The sequence below is a fragment of the Parathielavia appendiculata genome, assembly GCF_033297405.1.
Source record: "Parathielavia appendiculata strain CBS 731.68 unplaced genomic scaffold N657scaffold_15, whole genome shotgun sequence".
NCBI classification, from domain to species: domain Eukaryota; kingdom Fungi; phylum Ascomycota; class Sordariomycetes; order Sordariales; family Chaetomiaceae; genus Parathielavia; species Parathielavia appendiculata.
The window spans coordinates 239,628-257,917 of record NW_026944234.1 but is presented as its reverse complement, the minus strand read 5'-3'; the positions used below and the strand labels follow the sequence as shown (position 1 = coordinate 257,917).

General features: G+C 53.5%; 8 protein-coding genes across 8 annotated transcripts; 4 read left to right on the top strand and 4 right to left on the bottom strand.

Moving 5' to 3' along the window:
• Positions 1–567: 567 nt before the first annotated feature.
• N657DRAFT_648850 (glycoside hydrolase family 71 protein) lies at positions 568–2,006 on the top strand. The gene has a single exon (XM_062793596.1). The coding sequence runs from the start codon at positions 578–580 to the stop codon at positions 1,862–1,864; it is 1,287 nt and encodes a 428-aa protein (XP_062644436.1). The 5' UTR covers positions 568–577; the 3' UTR covers positions 1,865–2,006.
• Positions 1,868–2,922, bottom strand: N657DRAFT_648849 (EF-hand). The gene is made up of 6 exons (XM_062793595.1): positions 2,809–2,922; positions 2,663–2,740; positions 2,530–2,545; positions 2,340–2,465; positions 2,057–2,269; positions 1,868–2,007 (listed from the first exon to the last, which is right to left on the bottom strand). The coding sequence occupies exons 1-6, from the start codon at positions 2,809–2,811 to the stop codon at positions 1,979–1,981; spliced, it is 465 nt and encodes a 154-aa protein (XP_062644435.1). The 5' UTR covers positions 2,812–2,922; the 3' UTR covers positions 1,868–1,978.
• Positions 2,923–3,578: 656 nt separating this feature from the next.
• N657DRAFT_674080 (uncharacterized protein) lies at positions 3,579–4,530 on the top strand (the record flags this gene model as incomplete). The annotated part of the gene is made up of 4 exons (XM_062795724.1): positions 3,579–3,615; positions 3,671–3,721; positions 3,781–4,008; positions 4,074–4,530. 4 exons carry the CDS (start codon positions 3,579–3,581, stop codon positions 4,397–4,399), a joined length of 642 nt encoding a protein of 213 aa, XP_062644434.1. The 3' UTR covers positions 4,400–4,530.
• Positions 4,278–5,543, bottom strand: N657DRAFT_151673 (uncharacterized protein). The gene is made up of 2 exons (XM_062785971.1): positions 5,485–5,543; positions 4,278–4,628 (listed from the first exon to the last, which is right to left on the bottom strand). Coding segments are annotated over exons 1-2 (225 nt in total). The 5' UTR covers positions 5,486–5,543; the 3' UTR covers positions 4,278–4,404.
• Positions 5,544–7,502: 1,959 nt separating this feature from the next.
• On the top strand, positions 7,503–8,242 carry N657DRAFT_648844 (uncharacterized protein). Its single transcript, XM_062793594.1, has 2 exons — positions 7,503–7,786; positions 7,845–8,242. The coding sequence occupies exon 1, from the start codon at positions 7,541–7,543 to the stop codon at positions 7,772–7,774; it is 234 nt and encodes a 77-aa protein (XP_062644432.1). The 5' UTR covers positions 7,503–7,540; the 3' UTR covers positions 7,775–7,786; positions 7,845–8,242.
• Positions 8,243–8,950: 708 nt separating this feature from the next.
• On the top strand, positions 8,951–10,884 carry N657DRAFT_636381 (uncharacterized protein; the record flags this gene model as incomplete). Its single annotated transcript, XM_062791418.1, has 9 exons — positions 8,951–9,012; positions 9,145–9,260; positions 9,344–9,409; positions 9,535–9,691; positions 9,757–9,864; positions 9,902–10,047; positions 10,081–10,232; positions 10,498–10,559; positions 10,680–10,884. The coding sequence occupies 9 exons, from the start codon at positions 8,951–8,953 to the stop codon at positions 10,882–10,884; spliced, it is 1,074 nt and encodes a 357-aa protein (XP_062644431.1).
• A 1,703-nt stretch (positions 10,885–12,587) lies between these two features.
• On the bottom strand, positions 12,588–14,847 carry N657DRAFT_658320 (phenylalanine ammonia-lyase; the record flags this gene model as incomplete). Its single annotated transcript, XM_062794886.1, has 2 exons — positions 12,588–14,661; positions 14,732–14,847. The coding sequence occupies 2 exons, from the start codon at positions 14,845–14,847 to the stop codon at positions 12,588–12,590; spliced, it is 2,190 nt and encodes a 729-aa protein (XP_062644430.1).
• Positions 14,848–15,986: 1,139 nt separating this feature from the next.
• On the bottom strand, positions 15,987–17,940 carry N657DRAFT_658319 (molybdopterin binding oxidoreductase; the record flags this gene model as incomplete). The annotated part of the gene is made up of 10 exons (XM_062794885.1): positions 15,987–16,122; positions 16,158–16,584; positions 16,653–16,865; positions 16,920–17,057; positions 17,147–17,324; positions 17,447–17,482; positions 17,528–17,618; positions 17,649–17,707; positions 17,741–17,827; positions 17,929–17,940. 10 exons carry the CDS (start codon positions 17,938–17,940, stop codon positions 15,987–15,989), a joined length of 1,377 nt encoding a protein of 458 aa, XP_062644429.1.
• Between the last annotated feature and the right edge of the window lie 350 nt (positions 17,941–18,290).

Here is an 18,290-nt window from a genome sequence, read left to right as displayed (position 1 = left end):
AGAACGCGGACATTGCGCTGGCGCCTGGGCGGATATTTCTGGCCTCCCCACGGGAGCGGTTGGATCTCAGTAAGGCTGAGCATGTCAGCTTGAAACGCTGGGCGTGCGCCACCAACTCTGGAAAGCTTCGCGCAATTGGTCTGCACACTGCGCTAAGCGCTGAAGCCCTAGGCCCGGGCAGGTCAAATTCAGGGGCACCTGAGATTCAGCACCCCTGAGTGATCAAAAAGTTAAGTGCAAAATCCGCAAGGGAGCGTGGCCGATTGCCATTTAGTAACTTTCGGAGGGTTGACAAGCAGCTAGAAATTGACCTCAAACTCAACAATACCTCTCCTTTCCCTTGCATTCCCAAGTTCCAAATCCCAGACAAAGTCAAACTGCGAGACGGTTACCTTCGCCGCGTCTACAAAGTACGAGATCGGAATGGGAGTGTTTCACCGTATCTATGCGGCTCTCCACGCTGCACCCCTAGCCCTAGGCAGCGCCGATGCCGCAGTCCAGGGCGTCTTCGCCCACTACATGGCAGGTTGTGCCCCGTTGGCCGCGCGGACGCTATTAACTGTCCTAGGTTGGAGGCATGTCCTCCATTTCGCAAGCCCTCACCGATGTCTCGCAAGCCCAGTGTCTCGGCATCGACGCCTTCGCTCTCAACGTCCAGCACCCGGACGCCGAGTGGACTCGGGCCTCGCTAGCCCTCCTCTTCGATGCGGCGGCCCAGATAGGGTTCAAGCTCTTCTTCTCCATGGACATGGGCGTGATTCCGTCTCCCATGGCCTGCCTCCCCCTCCTGAAAGCCTATGCCTCCCACCCGGCATACTACCACTACCACAACCGCCCCTTTCTCAGCACCTTCCGCGGCGGGCGCCACCGGGGCTGGCAAGCCGCCCTGCAGGCCCTCATACCACCGCCCTACTTCATCCCCAACTTCGAAGACCACCCCACCGTCCAGGTCGCCGGCGGCGCCTACCCGCCCTCCATCTTCACCACCCACCCATACCTCGACGGCCTGATGGCGTGGGAAACAGCCTGGCCCTTTGCGGGTTCCTCCAACCTCTCCTCCGCGCTCTCCACCTCCCTGCACATCGACCCCTCCACAATCTCAGCGGACGCGACCAATTTGCGCGTATGCCGCGCCCACAAGAGGAGCTACATGCTCCCCGTGTCCTCGCACCAATCCAAACACTGCGCCGCGCACGGCAACTGGCTCCGTCCGGGCGGCCTCACCCTGCCGCGGCACATGCTCCTCGCGCTGCGGCTGCGGCCCGATTTTGTGCAGCTGCTGACGTGGAACGATGCCGGGGAGGGGCATTACTTTGGGAATGTGTGGCCTGAGTCACTGCCGGATGCCGACATGCGGGCGGTCGTGGATGGGTGGGATCATAGGGGGTGGCAGATTTTGATAGGGCCGTTTGTTGACGCGCTGAAGAGGGGGACGAACGAGGGGGAAGGGGGTGGTGGTGCTGAGAGGGTGTATCCTCTTGATGGGAAGGAGTTTGCGGGGGTGTTTTGGTATAGGCCGCTTTTGAAGGCGACAAAGGGGGGAGTTGATCGGTTGGGGCTTGGGAAGCCTAAAGGGTGGGAGGATGTGGAGGATAAGGTGAATGTGGTTGTGCTGCTGGGGAGGGAAAGTCGGGGGTGGAGAGTTAGAGTTTGGAGTTCTGGGAGGGTGGTGGGGGAGTTTGAGGGGCAGCCGGGGATGAATATGTATCAGGCCGAGGCGGGGAAAGGGGAACAGATGGTTCAGGTTGTGGCGGACGATGGGAGGGTGGTTGGGGAGGGCAAGGGCGCGGTTGGTGTGACTGACCGGATTGAGCAGTTGGGCGGTATTTGCAACTTCAACTACCAGGTAGTGGAGATCGCCTGAATCGGCTTAAAGGAACGCTAGAACTGGGGGATCCAAATCCCGGAACCTAGGGTATTCTCGCTTTCTGACGCTTGTAAAACCCAATATTTCCACAATATGAGAGCAAGCACCACGTCATTTCATGATGTTGGCGAACTCGTGGTCTATCAACAGTCAGCGACCGACATTCATGGTACATACTCTGATCCTCACAGTCAATGGTGCCGTCGCCATTGCGGTCGGCCAGCTTGATCATTTCGTCGAGCTCGGCATCGGTCAGGTTCTCGCCCAGGGACTTTAGCACGTTACGCAGCTCGTCGCTGGAGATGGTGCCACTTCCGTCCTTGTCAAAGACTTTGAATGCGTTGAGAAGTTCCTGCTCCGTATCCAGCTCTTTGACCGTTTGAGACATGAGGGCAAGGAATTCTGGGTAGATGTGTCAGCAGTCGGCAAGCGGTACCATAAGCGATATGTTGGGAGGACTGGGCTTGACTACCATCAAAAGAGATGACACCGTCGTTGTTGAGGTCGGCTTCGTTGACAAGATCACGCAGCTCTGCTTCGCTGGGGTTCAGGCCGAGCTCACGCATGACCTGGCCGAGTTCGGCAGCCGTGATATCGCCTGGGAAATCGAACAACAGTCAGCAGCCATCGCGGGGCTGGAGCCAGGGCGGGCGTTGACTCACCAGTTCCATCCTTGTCCTAAACCGATGCACAACCACAGATACGTCGGTTAGTCGCTGTCATAATGCGGCACGCACACTTCATGGAGGTCGTGTGACGCCTGAAAATTGAGCTTGAACAGAGAGGCTAACGCACAAAAATCTCGAAAACCTCCTTGTATTGCGCGACTTGATCCGCTGGCAGCTTGTGCGGTGGTTTGAAGTCCTTGGGTGCCTGGAGCCCAGAGCTCAGTCAACCGTGGGTTTGTCGCGAGAAATCGTAGAGGTGAAGTTGACACTCACCATGGTTGTTCTTAAGTGGTCCGGTTGTGTCGAGCAGTCCGTGGAGTGAACCTCAGGTCAATTGTCGTTCAATGGCGTGTGTATAGATTCTGCAAAAAACAAATATGCAAACAGTAAGACACTGGAGTTCGCCGCTCTGAAGATGAAATCGCGAGCCTGATGAGGGTGAGGGGTTCTTGAACAGGCCGATCGTGAAACACGTGCCATACACGCGACCGTCTTGTGCAGCCAGCGCCCTGATTCGTTGGCAAACGAGAATGACGAAGGGACGCAGCACTTAGCATTCCCTAACCCTATTCCGACTTACATCCACCTGTCCACACAACTCGGCGTGGATCTTCAACAGAATATGTTATTACTCGGAGAGGACCCTTCTTGTACATACTGGCCGAATTGGTAACTTGCAAGTTATTCCACTCAGGATTTCTTTGTTTGAACCCAGGGAAACAGGCAGGCATCAGCCAGCCCAAAGTCTGGTGCCGACGCCGCTTGGAACTTTAGGCCAGCGTTCAACGTTCAGGGACTGCCAACACAACCCTCAGGCTCTGTAACACTGTACAACTCAAAACAAATCAATGGGATAAAACTGAAACACAATTTTCTCTACGTTTAACATCATATTGTCGATGTGCCTTTGTCGTCAGACCCATGGGGCAAGCTGTAGGCCAAGTATATAGCACCATCACCCCGCCTTCATGCCCACATATGGTCCGAGTCAATGTCCGCCAGACAACTTTTTGATATCATCAAACGTACCATAATTCCCAGTAATGAGTATGCAGTTATTTTCTGGTAATCGGCAGCCTCGTAAGTCTCCCTTCAGTTCCCTGACTGATTTAGTCCTGTACTAATGCAATTCTAGTGCCCTCAGAGCCGACCAAAGAACCCGAAATTATCACCTGGCCGGTTCAAAGTCAGTCTTGATACCCTGCTGAGATGCTATTTGTGTCTTTTAACAATTAACCCCGGTAGGACGCAAGATGCGGCATAAGACGGGCCACCGCCCTACCTGGATAGAAATCCGCAACGTTGCCAGTCGGGCGGTCGATGATGCACTGAGAACGCACACTGTCGAGAAAATTATCGACATTGTAAGAAAGCCTGCCAGAAGTGCTGGCCTCAAGGCCAGCAGGAACAAAGGTGACAAGGACGCCCAACTTAAGCGCGAGTACCATAACATGGTTCTGGACCTTCTGGAAGGTATGTCATAATACATCACGGATCGACGTTGTACACACATTAAGCTAACGATATCTCTAAAGAAGTCTTGAAGAAACAAGCTGGCCAAGCGCAGGCCAGTGGAAAGACGCCAAGCGAGGTGCCGAAGTCCAAGATGAAGCATCGACAGCAAGCAGATTCGAAAGGCTTTTCCCGCCTGTACTTGAACCAAGCTCCTGTTTTTGACGCAGGGCCGGACCCATCCAAGTCAAGCAATCATGCTGCCGGAGAAGGAGAGAGAACGGAGGATCAAAGAGAACTTAGTTTCGGCCGAGTAAAACAGAGCAGCGATGACAGTATTAGTATGGAATGGGTGATTGTGGAGGAAGAACTGTACTCGGGGTGGGTGTCCGTCAACGCCAACGGCTGTTGAGGTTTCTAGCCTATTAGGACGGCACCATTCTGTTGGAAAGCCAACAGCCACGAATGTGTCGCACCGTAGTAATTGGGTACCAAAAAGATGGGCAACCACTCAATTGATGATGATGTACCTGTCTGTGTTCTTCCAGAAGTTCCCTGCCTCTTCCTGATCCTGAGAATCCTGGTGCCAAGCCATTGGTCACCCCTGAACTGCCCTCTCTGACCACCTGCCAAATCCAACACATTCCGCAATGCCTCCATACACTCCAAGCTAAATGCGCACTGATTTGGATGGCGAGGCATCCTAGTATAGACTGCTCATGATAGACATTACCGCCTTATCCAGTACTAACAATCTCTCGTTGGTACTTCATTACCTGCAGGGTATTTTGCATGTGGTGGGCGCGTTCTCCCCCATGGTCCATATCGACCCTGTTTCCCAATTCTACACATCAAAGTACTGTATATACATACCTATACACATCCTCAGAAACATGAATCATTTCCAATCAGATTTGCCATCGTATGGCTACCTCCCCCTGGGAATGCAAACTCTGTGAAATTGCAGTTATATATTATTATTCCTACACCGCTGTGCCCTTGGGCGTGCCGGACCTTCAACAACTTACTATACAGGAAAACCGCGCCCTCGTGGGCCGGGTGAAAAACCCAATATCGACAATCAAGGAAACGATCAGTGTGCGATCCTGCAAATACAAAGTGGGAAGGCCTCTTGGCCTTCGAAGGAAAGGGTATTAGACTGCGAGCTCCAGCTCCAGCCTCCTGGCCAGACCGTACATCGGCAGTTTCCCTGAGTCCATCAGCCAGTCCAGGATCCTCCCCGTTAGCCGTGCAGCTTTGGGACTGATTCCCTGTAGAACAGAATAAAAGTCCCTTCGCGTTCTGACCTCGGCTCTCTCCCATCTTCGAGTCAACGGTGGGCCAAACACCACATCACAAGGTGTTCGACAGTCTCTCGCCCCTCTCCACACTCGCATATAGGCGTCAGTACCTCTGGGACTCTCCTTTCGAATAAGAAAGCCCGAAGGCCTATGGCCCCGGTTCGAATCTGGATCAACAGTGAACTCTTCGCTCTGCTGAGGCCGTCGTGTCTCCTTAGGGTTTTGTCTTGGAACAGAGTCTCGTGCTGGTGGTCAAGGTCATCTGCGGGCCTCGTTGCTGTCCGGCCGTCTCGTTCCTTGAGCCACCTCTCTCTCCAGGCCTCCTCCATTACTCTGTCCGTGTCGGCAGTCCCTCCCGTCCAAACTGCAATTGTGTTAGCGGCTTCTTCTACCGCTGTGGGCTCCTGCGGCCCAAAGGCTCGCGGTCGGCCCCTGTTATCCGTCCTCGAGTTGAATATCTGATATATCTTGCCGCAGGCCGCATGAACAATACTCCCTGCAGTCTTCTTTCCGCCTCGGCCGTCGGCCAGAGTCGGCATTTGAAGCCGGGCCTCAAAGTCAGCCAGTCGTTTGTTGAAGTAGAGGTCCAGTGGCGGTACCCATGTCTCCGTTTCAAGGTTCCGAGTGGGTGTGGACTTGAAGGCTCCTGCCACTATCCGTAGACTCTTGTTTTGAGCTTTTCCAAGCGCCTTGGTGATCCCTCTCGTTGCTGGCTCACCCCCATTGCAGTTATATATGACAAAACGAACAGGACAACTGCTGTCACGGGATAGTCCCGTGACAGGGTTAGGGCTACGTTATGTAGGGAGATGGTCTGTGCGTAGCTCTGCCCTGCAGGGTTTTCCCGTAGCTGCGCACAGCCCACAGTTCTGGTTCCTTGCGCAACTATTGCAGTTCAACACCATACCCAAGACTGCCTATCAATCCCGTGATAACTGCATATGATAGCTATTCTGCTCAGTCAAGTCTCAGGAGAAAACATGAGTCATGGAACACCAGTTTGAACAAGCAACACACCGTATACTGCACCCAAATATCACTGGCAGTGCCATATGTAGAGTGATCAAATGATTTGGGAACAAAAAATTGTTCCCTTCCTGCTTGTGGCTATGTTGGTTCATGCTGCGATCAGCAAGTCAAGCAGCTGGGGTGACGAAACAACTGAACCAAGGGAGTACATGGAGAGTCAGAGTCCCTGACTCATTCATGGCCAAATCATCTATAAATTCACTAACACTTCGAAAGGTCTTATGGCTAAGAGTGGTATATCTAACAGACCTTAGTAGACCGTGAATCAGAATCATCTAACCTAACATTCCACTCGACCTTGAACTCAACCACCTCTTTTTAATAGTTGCCTCCCATTTGTATAACCTTTAGTGGCAGTTGACTCAACGATCTTACTGTTTATTTAAATACCTGTTATAACATTTCGTCCATGTCTTGATACCAGAAGAGCAACTCGGGAAATGCGGGAGGACAGTGGAAATGCTAAGCCTGACCGGTGATGCTGTCACCGATTCCTGCCAATGATTCTCCTCAGACTTCCATCCTAAGCTCGAAAGTTCCAAAATCATTGAAAGCAGTAACCAGCTGGCTAGCACCTGAGGCACCAGAGTTCTTTGACCGGTTACTAACTTCTCCCAGCCCACAAAATCTTCTGAGGTTTCCGTTCCTTCTTCACACACCGTGACACCGACTTCTTCTCTGTCAAGTCATCACCATTGAGCTGCCAAGATCAATGTTTGATGACAGCATCATCGTTTATGTCAACCTTTGACTTTTTGTTCAACCTAAGAAATAACGTCAAGTTAACGTTATCCGCTTTGCAATTTACAGAATGGGCAAGTCGATCGAGTCAAAAGAACCCAGCACGCATCCGCTTCTCTTCAGTCTGGTTCCAGCCATGCATCTTCACGACCTCGCCGACAAATCGCACACTCAGTGGGGACGAGGGCTGACATCGAGACTACAGCTGCCATCCAGATGTTTGATTGGGAAACCATCGTTAGTTCCAGTCATGCCCTTATTAAACGCCACCATTTTGTCATTTGCGGACAAGGCTATCGCGGCCTCGAGTCGCTCGTTCAGTCTGTGTTATGATGCTGACCCAGCCGCACTTCCCAGCTCCCCTCGTCGTTGTACCCATAATGCAGTTGTTCGGCTGCACGACGACTACCGCGAAATTCTGCAAGACATCGATGTTGAAGCCGCTGTCAACTATTCCGAGTAGACAATGCTCCACGAGGCACATGCCGCTCTCGAGGGCGCGCGCTTGCCTCGCGGCTGAACCCGTCGTCACCGCCTTCATGGCCACGCATCTGGACGACAGAGCTCCCTCCCAACCGGCGAATTTGGAGCGGGTGGTCGCCGCGGCCGTGGCCGCAATGCTCAAAGGCCAAATAAAAGGTCACTACGATCCGAACGATTACTCCTTGGAATGGCAGATAATATGCCGCCTCTTGGTCTCTGGAGTGAAGGGTTAGTGGAAAGAAAATGTGTGTTGACTTTGGTGTTTTATTGCTCCGACGTTTCACGCTGACTCCCCTTTATCAGACGAGTTTGCGGAGCGCGTCGAGAGCGACGACAACCCAATCCGAGGCATTCAAGGAATTTGTGTCAGACACCGATTCCACGTCTGAAGCTTTCACTGAAATCGGGTCAGATGCTGTGTCTGAGGAATTCATCAACGTCGAATTCGACGACGAGTCCGAGAGTGGACGGTGGTCTCAACCGCTGCCACGAAATGAGATGCTTCCAATTTGGGCAGCTTGGCTGAGACCATAAATAGGTTTCCCGAGAATGATGGGAAGACCCCAGTCTTCTCATTCATATTCCTCTTTGCGCCTGTCTTACCCTGCTTTTTGTCTTTGTTCTTGTGAGGCGGCTAAGACCGCTTGCGGCGCGGACGCACCTGCTGAGGGACGCAATATTAGCGCGTGATTTTCCATCCATCTTTGCTTCAATATTTGCTAGTTGTCCTCTATTAGGAAAGCTCACTGTGGCCGTGAATAATGTCGATTTCAACTCCGAGTCCAAAGCCTTTACGGAGGTCGAATCGGATGCGGACTACGACCACTGGTCAGTGGTGTCCGTGACCTCGAAGTGAGGTACCTGGTCAGGACCACGGATGCCGGAACTTCCCAAGAACAAATGGAAGACCATAGCATCTTTTGCAGTCACATCCACTTTGCGCCCGCTTGCCCTTCTTACCTACCTTACTATCTCTGATCTGGTCGCATCACTTCGTCTCACCTTAGCTTTCTTCCTTACCTCGAAGCTATGTATTATTGTACTACAAATCTAAAGCGTTCATGGGGATCTCATCGGATGCTTGATTGGACGAATTCACTGGAGTTTGAGCCGATTAAGACGATGACGAGAAGTAGTCGATGGGCCTTCCGAAAACCATGTAAAGACCCCGAATTTCTCGTCCATATTGCCCCCTACGCCTGTTATACCTTTGCTTCTATCTTCATGCTTGATGCACGTTTTTTGTCACTCTTACCGTTCTTGCATGCCGTAGTGAGACACGGTACTACCTCTTGGGGCGGAGCCTTAGCAACACATTGAGTCCTTACATGGTTCTTCTTCTACTGGATTATACAGCCCAGCTTCTCGCATCGTTCTCCAAGCTTAAGGTATCAAATTCATCCGCCTGCATGACAATTTTTAACGACACAGCCCAGAATACCGTCGACGATGCCTCGACTAACCTTGAAGTGTATGTACAGCATGAGATGATGGTCTCAACACAGGCCGCCGCAAAAGAGGCTCGCGCCGCCAACTATCAGAAGTCTCTGATCAGTCTGGAGAAACTGTGTATACCACCTAGTAATGTTCTTACAGCCACTAGTACTGGCGATGTCAGTGACGCAGCCTGGTTGATGGTCGACAATAGTGCCGTTGGCCTGGGTGATTTCACTGTCGGGAGGCTTCTCGTACACACCCTGTTCGTCGACGCTGTTGAGAGTGAGTACCTTAGGCATCCCAAGAGACCTCTGAAGTACCTAATTCACGTTTGCTTTGACACCTTATGCCAACACATGAAGCAGAGAGGATTCAGGCCGAGAAGGACGAGGTCGCGGTAACGACTGCTTCGGGCACCCTCGAACATGGAGGTTGGTGATGTTCCCTCGACTTTAGTTTGTCTGCTAGCTGATACCTCTTCAATCTTTAAAGCAATTCCACTGAAGCCGGCAACTCGAACCGGGCCAACCATCCCGTCTAATAATCTTCCACCCAGTGCAGGGGAATCTTGAGGCCACTAAGCAGGCAACGGAGCCCAAGATTTCAGCAGACTTTGCCGCGCTGATGAACGGCGACACCCTTCGCTTCACTCCATGGGATTACATTTTTGGAGCGGATGCCCGTTATCCATTTTCTGCCTGGAATGATCAAGGGTGCGTGGGCAGGGAACTGTGTTCACTTTCATGATGCGTTGCGCTGACAAGGAGAAATTCATTAGAGATGATCGGGCTCGAAGCGATACTGTTTGGCAGTCCGACATCGACAAGTTGGTGGGTGCGGTCGACGAAACCAAGGACTTCGATACCGATGGTTCAGGCGATTTAATGTAAACCAGTTCGGACGACGCCGCCTTTAGGACTCAGGCTTTCGAATCCAATGTGGGACCCGAGTTTGAGGGCCATACCAAGGTCTCATCCGCTACCGAGGCTTTCACGGAAGTCGGGATCAGATGAGGAGGCCCGCAAGGAGAGCTCACTGGCGTCGACCCGAGTAGAAGACGCCCTCGATTGTGTGGCGTACATGGAAGGCTACTTCCATTAAGCAAACTCAACACTAACAATGGATCCCGATGTGGAAACCAGCCTCGACGCAGAAACCATCAAGAACGGATATATACATTTTGTGCGCAAGATTACCGACCTGCAAAATCGGGCCTCAGTCGAAGATGTTTGGGCATACGGGTGGCTTCCAGGGGTACGTGGCTCAGGCGTCCCAGGACGGCAAGAAGATGGTGCTGGGCGTCCTGACCCGGGAGTTACCGCTTTCTTTCCTATCATTGACGAGACAGGACCTTCGCTCAAAACCTCGGGGAATCGACTCTCGAGGTGTTCAACACCCACGCCAATATGGGCCGGTTGGGCATCGCCATCGTGATCCGTGTCGTCGAGAGAAGAGGTGTTCAACGCCTGCAAGTTGCGCTGTTCTGTCCTTGGGATAGACATTAGTACATCAAGAACAGCTGGAGGACGTACGATTGGCGTATGAGGCCGAGAAGGGCGATATCATCAAAGCAGTGAACGCGTGAGCGGCCAAGAAGAAGATCGGCGTTCATGATGGCTACGGTGCTCCGAAGACTCCACGATGGTGAACCAAGACCGACAACACGACTCGCTGGGGGCTTCCTACCACAACTCAGGAAAGCGAACGCATGGCCACCCAGCCCACCCACATGACCGAATTGCAGGGCGACATCTTCACGAAGCTGAAAGCGGCTGATGACAGCGCCGGCGTCATCACGGCACGCACTTTCTTCGACCTCTCTCGCCACCCCGTGCCGAATCAAGTGCTGATCTCGACGCTCATCGCCGACGAAGCAAGAATGTCGAAGGGCAACTCCGGCAACTAGGCCCTTCGAGCACTGAAGTATGAATCCATCACCCTTATTCCCGGCACCCCTATATACAACTGATCCCCACCGTTGACTCGAAGATGGGAGAGAGCCGAGATCAGAATGCGAAGGGACTTTTATTCTGTCCTACAGGGAATCAGTCCCAAAGCTGCACGGCTAACGGGGAGGATCCTGGACTGGCTGATGGACTCGGGGAAACTGCCGATGTACGGTCTGGCCAGGAGGCTGGAGCTGGAGCTCGCAGTCTTATACCCTTTCCTTCGAAGGCCAAGAGGCCTTCCCACTTTGTATTTGCAGGATCGCACACTGATCGTTTTCTTGATTGTCGATATTGGGTTTTTCACCCGGCCCACGAGGGCGCGGTTTTCCTGTATAGTAAGTTGTTGAAGGTCCGGCAAGCCCAAGCGCACAGCGGTGTAGGAATAATAATATATACAACTGATAGTAGGACATTTACAGTCCAGTGAGCCTTTTAACGGGTTGCCCATTCTCAACATGGATCTTTTCCGTGCGATGTTTATTCCGCCCCAATTCAATCGTCCTTCAGCTCCTGCTCCTACCTAGCTCGGCCGGTAGGACACCTACACAGGCTCCTCTTTACTGCAACCGTTGCTTGTTTTTGTTGTCGCTAGGCCTAAGTTCTTGAAGTTACCCTTTTTGTCCATCAAGGGGGTGGATGTCGTTATATCTGATACGCTATATACCTGTATGGCTATTCACAATGTAGTCTTGGGAGATGGATGCTGGACAGCATGAAGCAGGCGAGGAACAGCCAGGAGCGTCTCTACTACCAGCGTCTTGACGTTTGCGAGAAGCTCTTTTGATGGGCAGTTCCGTCCGCGTATAATTAGTGCCGGGAAGCTGGGTTAGAGCCTGTCAGTCCAGTAATGAGAGCAGCACCGTGGACACCGAGGCCAAGGACGTCGAGACTAAGGATATCGAGATTGAGGATGTTGAGACTGAGAACGAAGACTGAGGATGTTGAGACCAAGGACGTCCAGATGTCGAGAATGTTGGCCGGGATTATGTTCACCATGACGATGAGTGGTTGACCATCTCGCGTATTGACTATGACTAGGAGTGATCTTTCATCTCGGGCGCCTCGGTTTGAGCTGAACAGCTAAGGTACAGGTACTTGTAGGATACAAAATATGGAGGAGTAGCCGTATCAACCACTGCATTACGTAACGTTGCATTAAGCCCGAGTAATTAATCGAGGGATCTCATGAAGCAGCTGAATTATCAGACCACACTGCAGTGCGATTCGGTATCCCGTTCATCCAGCACCAAGCCCTCACGCAGGTTCCCAATTCAGGCGACAAACCCGTCCTTGGACTGAATCTTTGTGGTCTTCATAGAGACCGCCTGGCAAGATGGAACAATTTGCGATCGGGATCCAGACACTGATTAACTACAACGAGGGCGTCCATCACGATATAACACATTCTTTTCCCTGATGTTGACACATGCCACCATCGTCCTAAATGGATCACCTGAAGTAAGGTACACAACCGGCTTGCCCCACTGCATTTGGGCAAGAGGTGAGTCTCGTAAAGTCCCGTCCCTAACCAGCCGCTAGCGCTAATCTATGCTTTGAAGTGTCTACTCTATGAAAGCCAATGGAGAATGTTACAGGCCGGCCATGCCCTGGCCCAAACCGCTAAGCAATGTCCAAGCTTGACTCCCAATTCCATGTTGCTTTATCTCCAAAGTCCCTTCTCTCCTCCAAACCTCATGAGGCGGTCGTGCAGCTCACCCCGACGCAGCGCCTCATAGATCTCCCCGGCCATGGTCCCCAGAATCCTGCTTCGCCCCGCAAGCTCCTGGTCCATCTCGGCACGACTGCCGTGTTCTCCACCGGTGTCAGTACCTCGCCCCTTGCGCCCCCTACCCGCCGTGCCATTATCTTTGGGGCCCTTGAGCTCCTGGAGCAGCAGAGTAGGATGGTCTTCGACGCCCCGATTCAAAGGGATATTCAACTCCTTCCGCACAAAATCGTACACAACCCTCGACGCCGGGCTTATGTGGTCGGTTGTCGTCTGGTGACGGAGGAACTCGGTGCGAACATCAGCGTAGCACTTCTCCATCGCGGCAGCCATTCGAGTCTGGTACTCCCTCACCCCCTTCAGCGAAGCGCCGCTCTCCCCCAGACACTCGACCACCGTTCCGAGCGACTGGTTCACAGCCGTCTTGCACCGGTCCGCCAGATCCAAATTCGACAGCTGATCCCAGCGTTCCATAACCGCGTCCTTCACCCCCTCCACAAGCCCATCCTGTTGATCCTTCACCGCAGCTTGGAAACACTCCTCCAGAACACCCTTCACCACATCCCCAATTCTGTTCCCAAACTCGACTCGCAGACACCGCAAATCCAACGCCTGGCACAGCACATACAGATGCGTCGCCGCCATGAGCCCGACAACCTCGACCGCCTCCAGGGCATACCGCGCCGCGACCAGTGCCATGCTGTTTACGCTTTGGTTGGCCATCTCGGCAATCTGTACGTGTGCGCTGACCGGCTTAGCCAGGTATCCCAGCTCCGCGGCGTACGCGGCCATGTTGACATCGAAGCCTTTGCACGTGAAGCTCTGCGAGGGGTCGTCAAACGACAGGTTGGGAGGCAGACCCTTGTTCATGGTGTGGTTGATGAGCTCTGAAGACTGGGCGAAGAGCAGACGGCCCAGGTTTTGCAGCGCCAAGAGAGTTTTCTCCATCGCCGAGGTGAGCGCGTGGGCTTGGAAGTTGCCGCCGTGGTGGATACGGTTGGGGCCTCGGGGGGACAGGTCGAGAAGAGGGTTGTCGGTTGTCGAGTTGAGTTCGATGGTGACTTGGCGCGTGGCGAGTACCAGGTCCTCGAGCTGCGGGCCGAGCCATTGGGGGGAGGTGCGCAGGGCGTAGCGGTCTTGGGCGAGACCCTTGTTCTTCAGATTGGTCGGCTCGCTGGACGGGGGGCAGAGCTTGGAGCCCGAGAGAAAGTGCAAGATGTTGGTTGCGACTTCGGCTTGGCCCTCGTGCGGGCGGACGGCGGAGATGAAGGGGTGGTAGTTGTTGGCGGTGCCGCTGAGGGCTTCGGTGCACATTGCCGTAAGGACTTGAGTGAGCAGGGCTAGCTGGTTTGCTTGGTGGATAGCTAGGCAGGCTGCTGCACAGCTGGGGGAGGTGCCGTTGGTGATGCCGAGACCTTCCTTTGCTTGGAGACGGATTGGCTCCAGACCAGCGGTTTTGAGGGCTTCGTTTGCGGGAAGGACCTTGGTGTTGCCATCTTTTCCGGCGACCCTGATGAACACGTCAGGGTTTCCTTCGATAGCCCCGGCGATGTAAGATAGAGTTGATAAATCCCCCGACGCCGAGACGCTTCCTCGCAGCGGCGTGACTGGGGTCATGTCGAGGGACAGCAGCCTCATGATGGACTCTATGACGCCAATGCGCACACCAGAGTGGCCCCGCATCAGCGAGTTGCATCGGATCAGCATGGCCGCCTTGACAATCGGGGCCGGAAGCGCATGGCTTCGCAGCAGTCCGTTCCCGGGGGCCTGGGCCAAACCTGGACCCGACTTGTCGGCCTGCAGCAGTATGCCGACATTCAAATGCTGGACGAGGCCGCTCTGGAGGCGCTCGAAATCCTTTGTCCGCGTATCGGCGCTGCCACCGAAGCCTGTGTTGACGCCATAGATGATGCGGCCAGCCTGGATTTCGCTCTCGAGAAATGCAACACTGTCGCTGACCAGTCTAAGATCTTCAGGGTCTTGTGTGAGTCGTGCCCGGATTTGGTATCTGTGGTACTAACGTCAGCAACTATAAATGACCCCAAGATCTCCTCAGAGAGAAATAGTGCTCGGCTCACAATGAGACAGCGACGACATCAGCGAGGGTCAACTCGCGGCCATTCAGTAACACGTCGAGCCGATCTTGCAACGCAACCCACTCTGCATACGTTGCAGACGCATGAGGCGTTGACATTATCGGCTGCGAGCGTTCCTGTTGGCGGCCATTGCTCCAGCTTTCCATGGATTGAATGTTGTAGGAAAATTTGGATGAGTGAAGTTGCGGCGGAAGAATCGCTCAAGATATTGCAAGAATCATCGGTTCTTGGGCGAATGTTTGCTCAAGGCTTAACGCTAAGCGTTCTGGGCGTTTTTTTTTTTTTTTTCCTTTTCTGTTTTTGGGCGTTGCGTTGCCCGGTTTGAGCCCGCCGCCCAGCTTCGGAACCCCCCGCACCGCGAACCAAGTAAATAGACTTCCGTTTTACAGTAGGGATCGCACCTGTTTCCGACTGGCTCGGCCCCTTCCGTTCTTTTCCGCCTTTCCCACCGCGCCTTCCCAAGATACCGAAGACCGAGTTGCGCAAAACTCCACAAGTGGCTGGTCAGTGACTCGGTAGCATCCGATCCTCGATTGAGACTTCTTCCTTATTCATGATGATCAAGTTGATTGGGTTTTCTTCATTGTTGTCACCGGATTCTGAGTCGCGCCGAGCAACCAGGTTACGTACGGTACCTTGCCGATTCAATCTGCACTGCGTCTCAACTTGTCGCGAGTGCTGATCATGCGGAGAAAACCGTCGTACATGGTACCTTCCGAGTTTCCCATACAAAAGTCACTTCCATCCTGGATCGTACTGTCAGTTTTTGGGATGGTGCAGGCCAGGCATCCCAATTCAGATCCCGTTGACTCTTTGGGCAGCTTGCGCCGCCATCCCCACAGCCTCAACGGCGTTAGAAAAACAAAGGGTCCCGGCAGCAGGGCAAAGAGAAACACCGCACCGAGAGCCCCTTCTGTCAAAAAGATGCAAAGATTGAACGTTTTGTCGAGACACACGAGACGAAGGAGTTGAGTTGTTTGTAAAAAGGCTCAAAGCTCGCAGGCCATAGCTCGAGTAAAACGCCTCAACCATCTCGTGCGCATCGATGACTGGTGTCCGGGTAACGAAGGGATCTTTGGTGATTGACGAGAGGTGAGTCGTTGTATGGGCGTCATTGAGATGGTTGAGGTCGAGAAGTTGGAGAAAGCGATCCGTAGATGCGAGAGACGCGTTTCGCACCTCTGGCAAGAAGCCCCACACCCATCCTCTACTCGTGTCGTGAATCTTCAAGTCCCCTTCAATCATCCACATCCCTAGGCTTCAAATTGGCCCAAACCTTGTTGTACTCTTCCAGACTCATCGTCTTGAACTCGGTCGGCCTGGTGATGGGCACGAAGCTCTCCTTGTGCTCTTCAAACTCGGCCAACCTCTTTCTCGTTGCCTCGCGGCTAACATTGGCACTGTAGACCTGATTCGGTGGCAGCTGCTCGTCACATGGAGGCCCCAGTTCCAGCTGTGGCGGACTTCCATCTGTTGAATGTTTAGACTGTTATCCCAACAGCGGACAACAAGTTCTGTCCAGCCCTCCTGGTCGCAAGGAACTGAAATTGACCACGTCCTCCAGGTCCATTTGTGTTTGGCCGACAAGTTCTCGGGAGGCACCTGATACCAAGCCCAGCCACCGTCTGAGGAGACCTTGACTCGCTCCGGCCAGCGACCGCCACCGGAATAAGCCCAACCTTGTTGGGTGTCAACGATCAACCGGATCTGTGGAGAGTTAAGATTTCTCTGTTCCTTACCTGCCACTTCTATATGGAGTTTGTGTACTACAACCTCCTTGTGCCAAGGCATCATGATGGCACTGGTCACCGGCATCTCCTGGACTTGGATGCCCACTGCGTGCGATTAGCTTTGACATCACAAACGACTCGGGATTATACGTGTCCAGGACTCATCTGCTTACAGTGAGGGAGCTGGTTATGCTTGCCGTACTGCTGCTGGAAGTAGAGATACTCCCTGGACTGCACAGGCGCGCGGCTCGGCTTCTCGATGGCTTTGATGCGGTACAACCACTTGACATTCCTCGCGCCAGTTAGGCCATAATTAACAACCGCCCTCAGCGGGGCTCCATGGATCCAAGCAACGGCTTCCCGTTCATCTCCCACGCGAGGAGCACCTCGTCGCCTTCACCTTGAGCCAGGGACAGAGACGATGTAGTTCATCAGCTCACCGCCGTTGAGGTAGCTATCGGCGCCGTACAGCTCAATATGCTTGCCGCCGTCTTTGAGGCCTTCGCAGTACTTGATCACCTTTTTCAAGCTGATTCCGCTCCACAGCGCGGTGCTGATTGGCCCCTCGGCCAGGGAGCCTTGATCATCTCGTCGTCTCCGCCGGCAAACCTTGATCTGCTCGAGGCGTCTGGTGCCGCTGCACTGGATCGTGACGATCTGGAAACACGCGGAAACTTCGACTCGTCCTGCAGGTCGGCCAAGGTGAGTTTCTGCGGGTAATTCACGAGTTCGTCGAGGCAGAGATCGAATGCCCCGGGGCCGAGGGTCGGGATGCCGCCGTAATTGCGGACGAAGTGGAGCTCGTTAGGCGTGACAGAGTCCTTATTGAGAAGATGCTTGGGTGCCTCGCCGTTGTAGGAAACTGGAGCAAATGAAGCATGCCTGGATGTTTCTCCTGATTGCAGTTTAGCGACTTCTTACTAATTTAAGCTGAGAATGTGCCGCATTTTCCCGTCAGGTGTCATACCTTTTGCACGATCTCCCAGCTCTCCTCTGGCACATTCTCCAGAGCTCCGCCGATGGCCTTGTGCCACAACTTTCATCTCACGCCCTCAAGCACTGGGTTCGTCGGCGGGAGAGGGCCAAGCTGCAACTCGGGCGGTGGCGGGAACTTGTAGCGTATAAACCGCTTATGAGCCCTTGCTTTCTTCTCGGGGTTATCCTCCTACTCGACATAACCGTGCCAACTTGGCCGCTCTTCCTCGACCACAAAGGCAGGGTCATCGGGCTCGGCGTTGTCGCGGAGTTACAGTTACGATACGTTGGGGTCGGCCGTCTGAGAAGAGTCGAAGCTGATTGTGATATCGCTCTGGTTGCGAAGGGCGAGCTTGCCTGGCTCCAGGCCTTGCTCGAGCACTCATTCATCCGGTTTCTTGTGAAACCCAAGGTCAGCAGGCGAAGTCAAGCCTGCTGAGGCGTTATTCCGACCACGGCATTGTGACTACTCACCGGTTCATTCATTTTGCTTTTGTGGGCTAAGTCAGCGCTCATCGTGAATCGTATAGTCGTTTGTTGACTCAAGAAACTAATGGATCGCGGGGCGTCCGACATTCGTCAAGGGGCCCAGACAGTAGATTCAATGGAGGAGGCTCAAGAGGGGTTAAATAGGACGACAGTGAGGGCGTGTTCGCTTTACACACCACAACGTCTCGTGTAATTAAACAAATACCGGTCCGCTTTCAAGTAACATCTGGTTTCAAAGCAGGAAGTCAAGGACGCTTATTACTGAGCTCCAATGACGAAGCGACGCGCTTACTCAGGCCACTGCTCATGATAATGCAACCAACTAAGCGATGAACGAGGGCATTTCC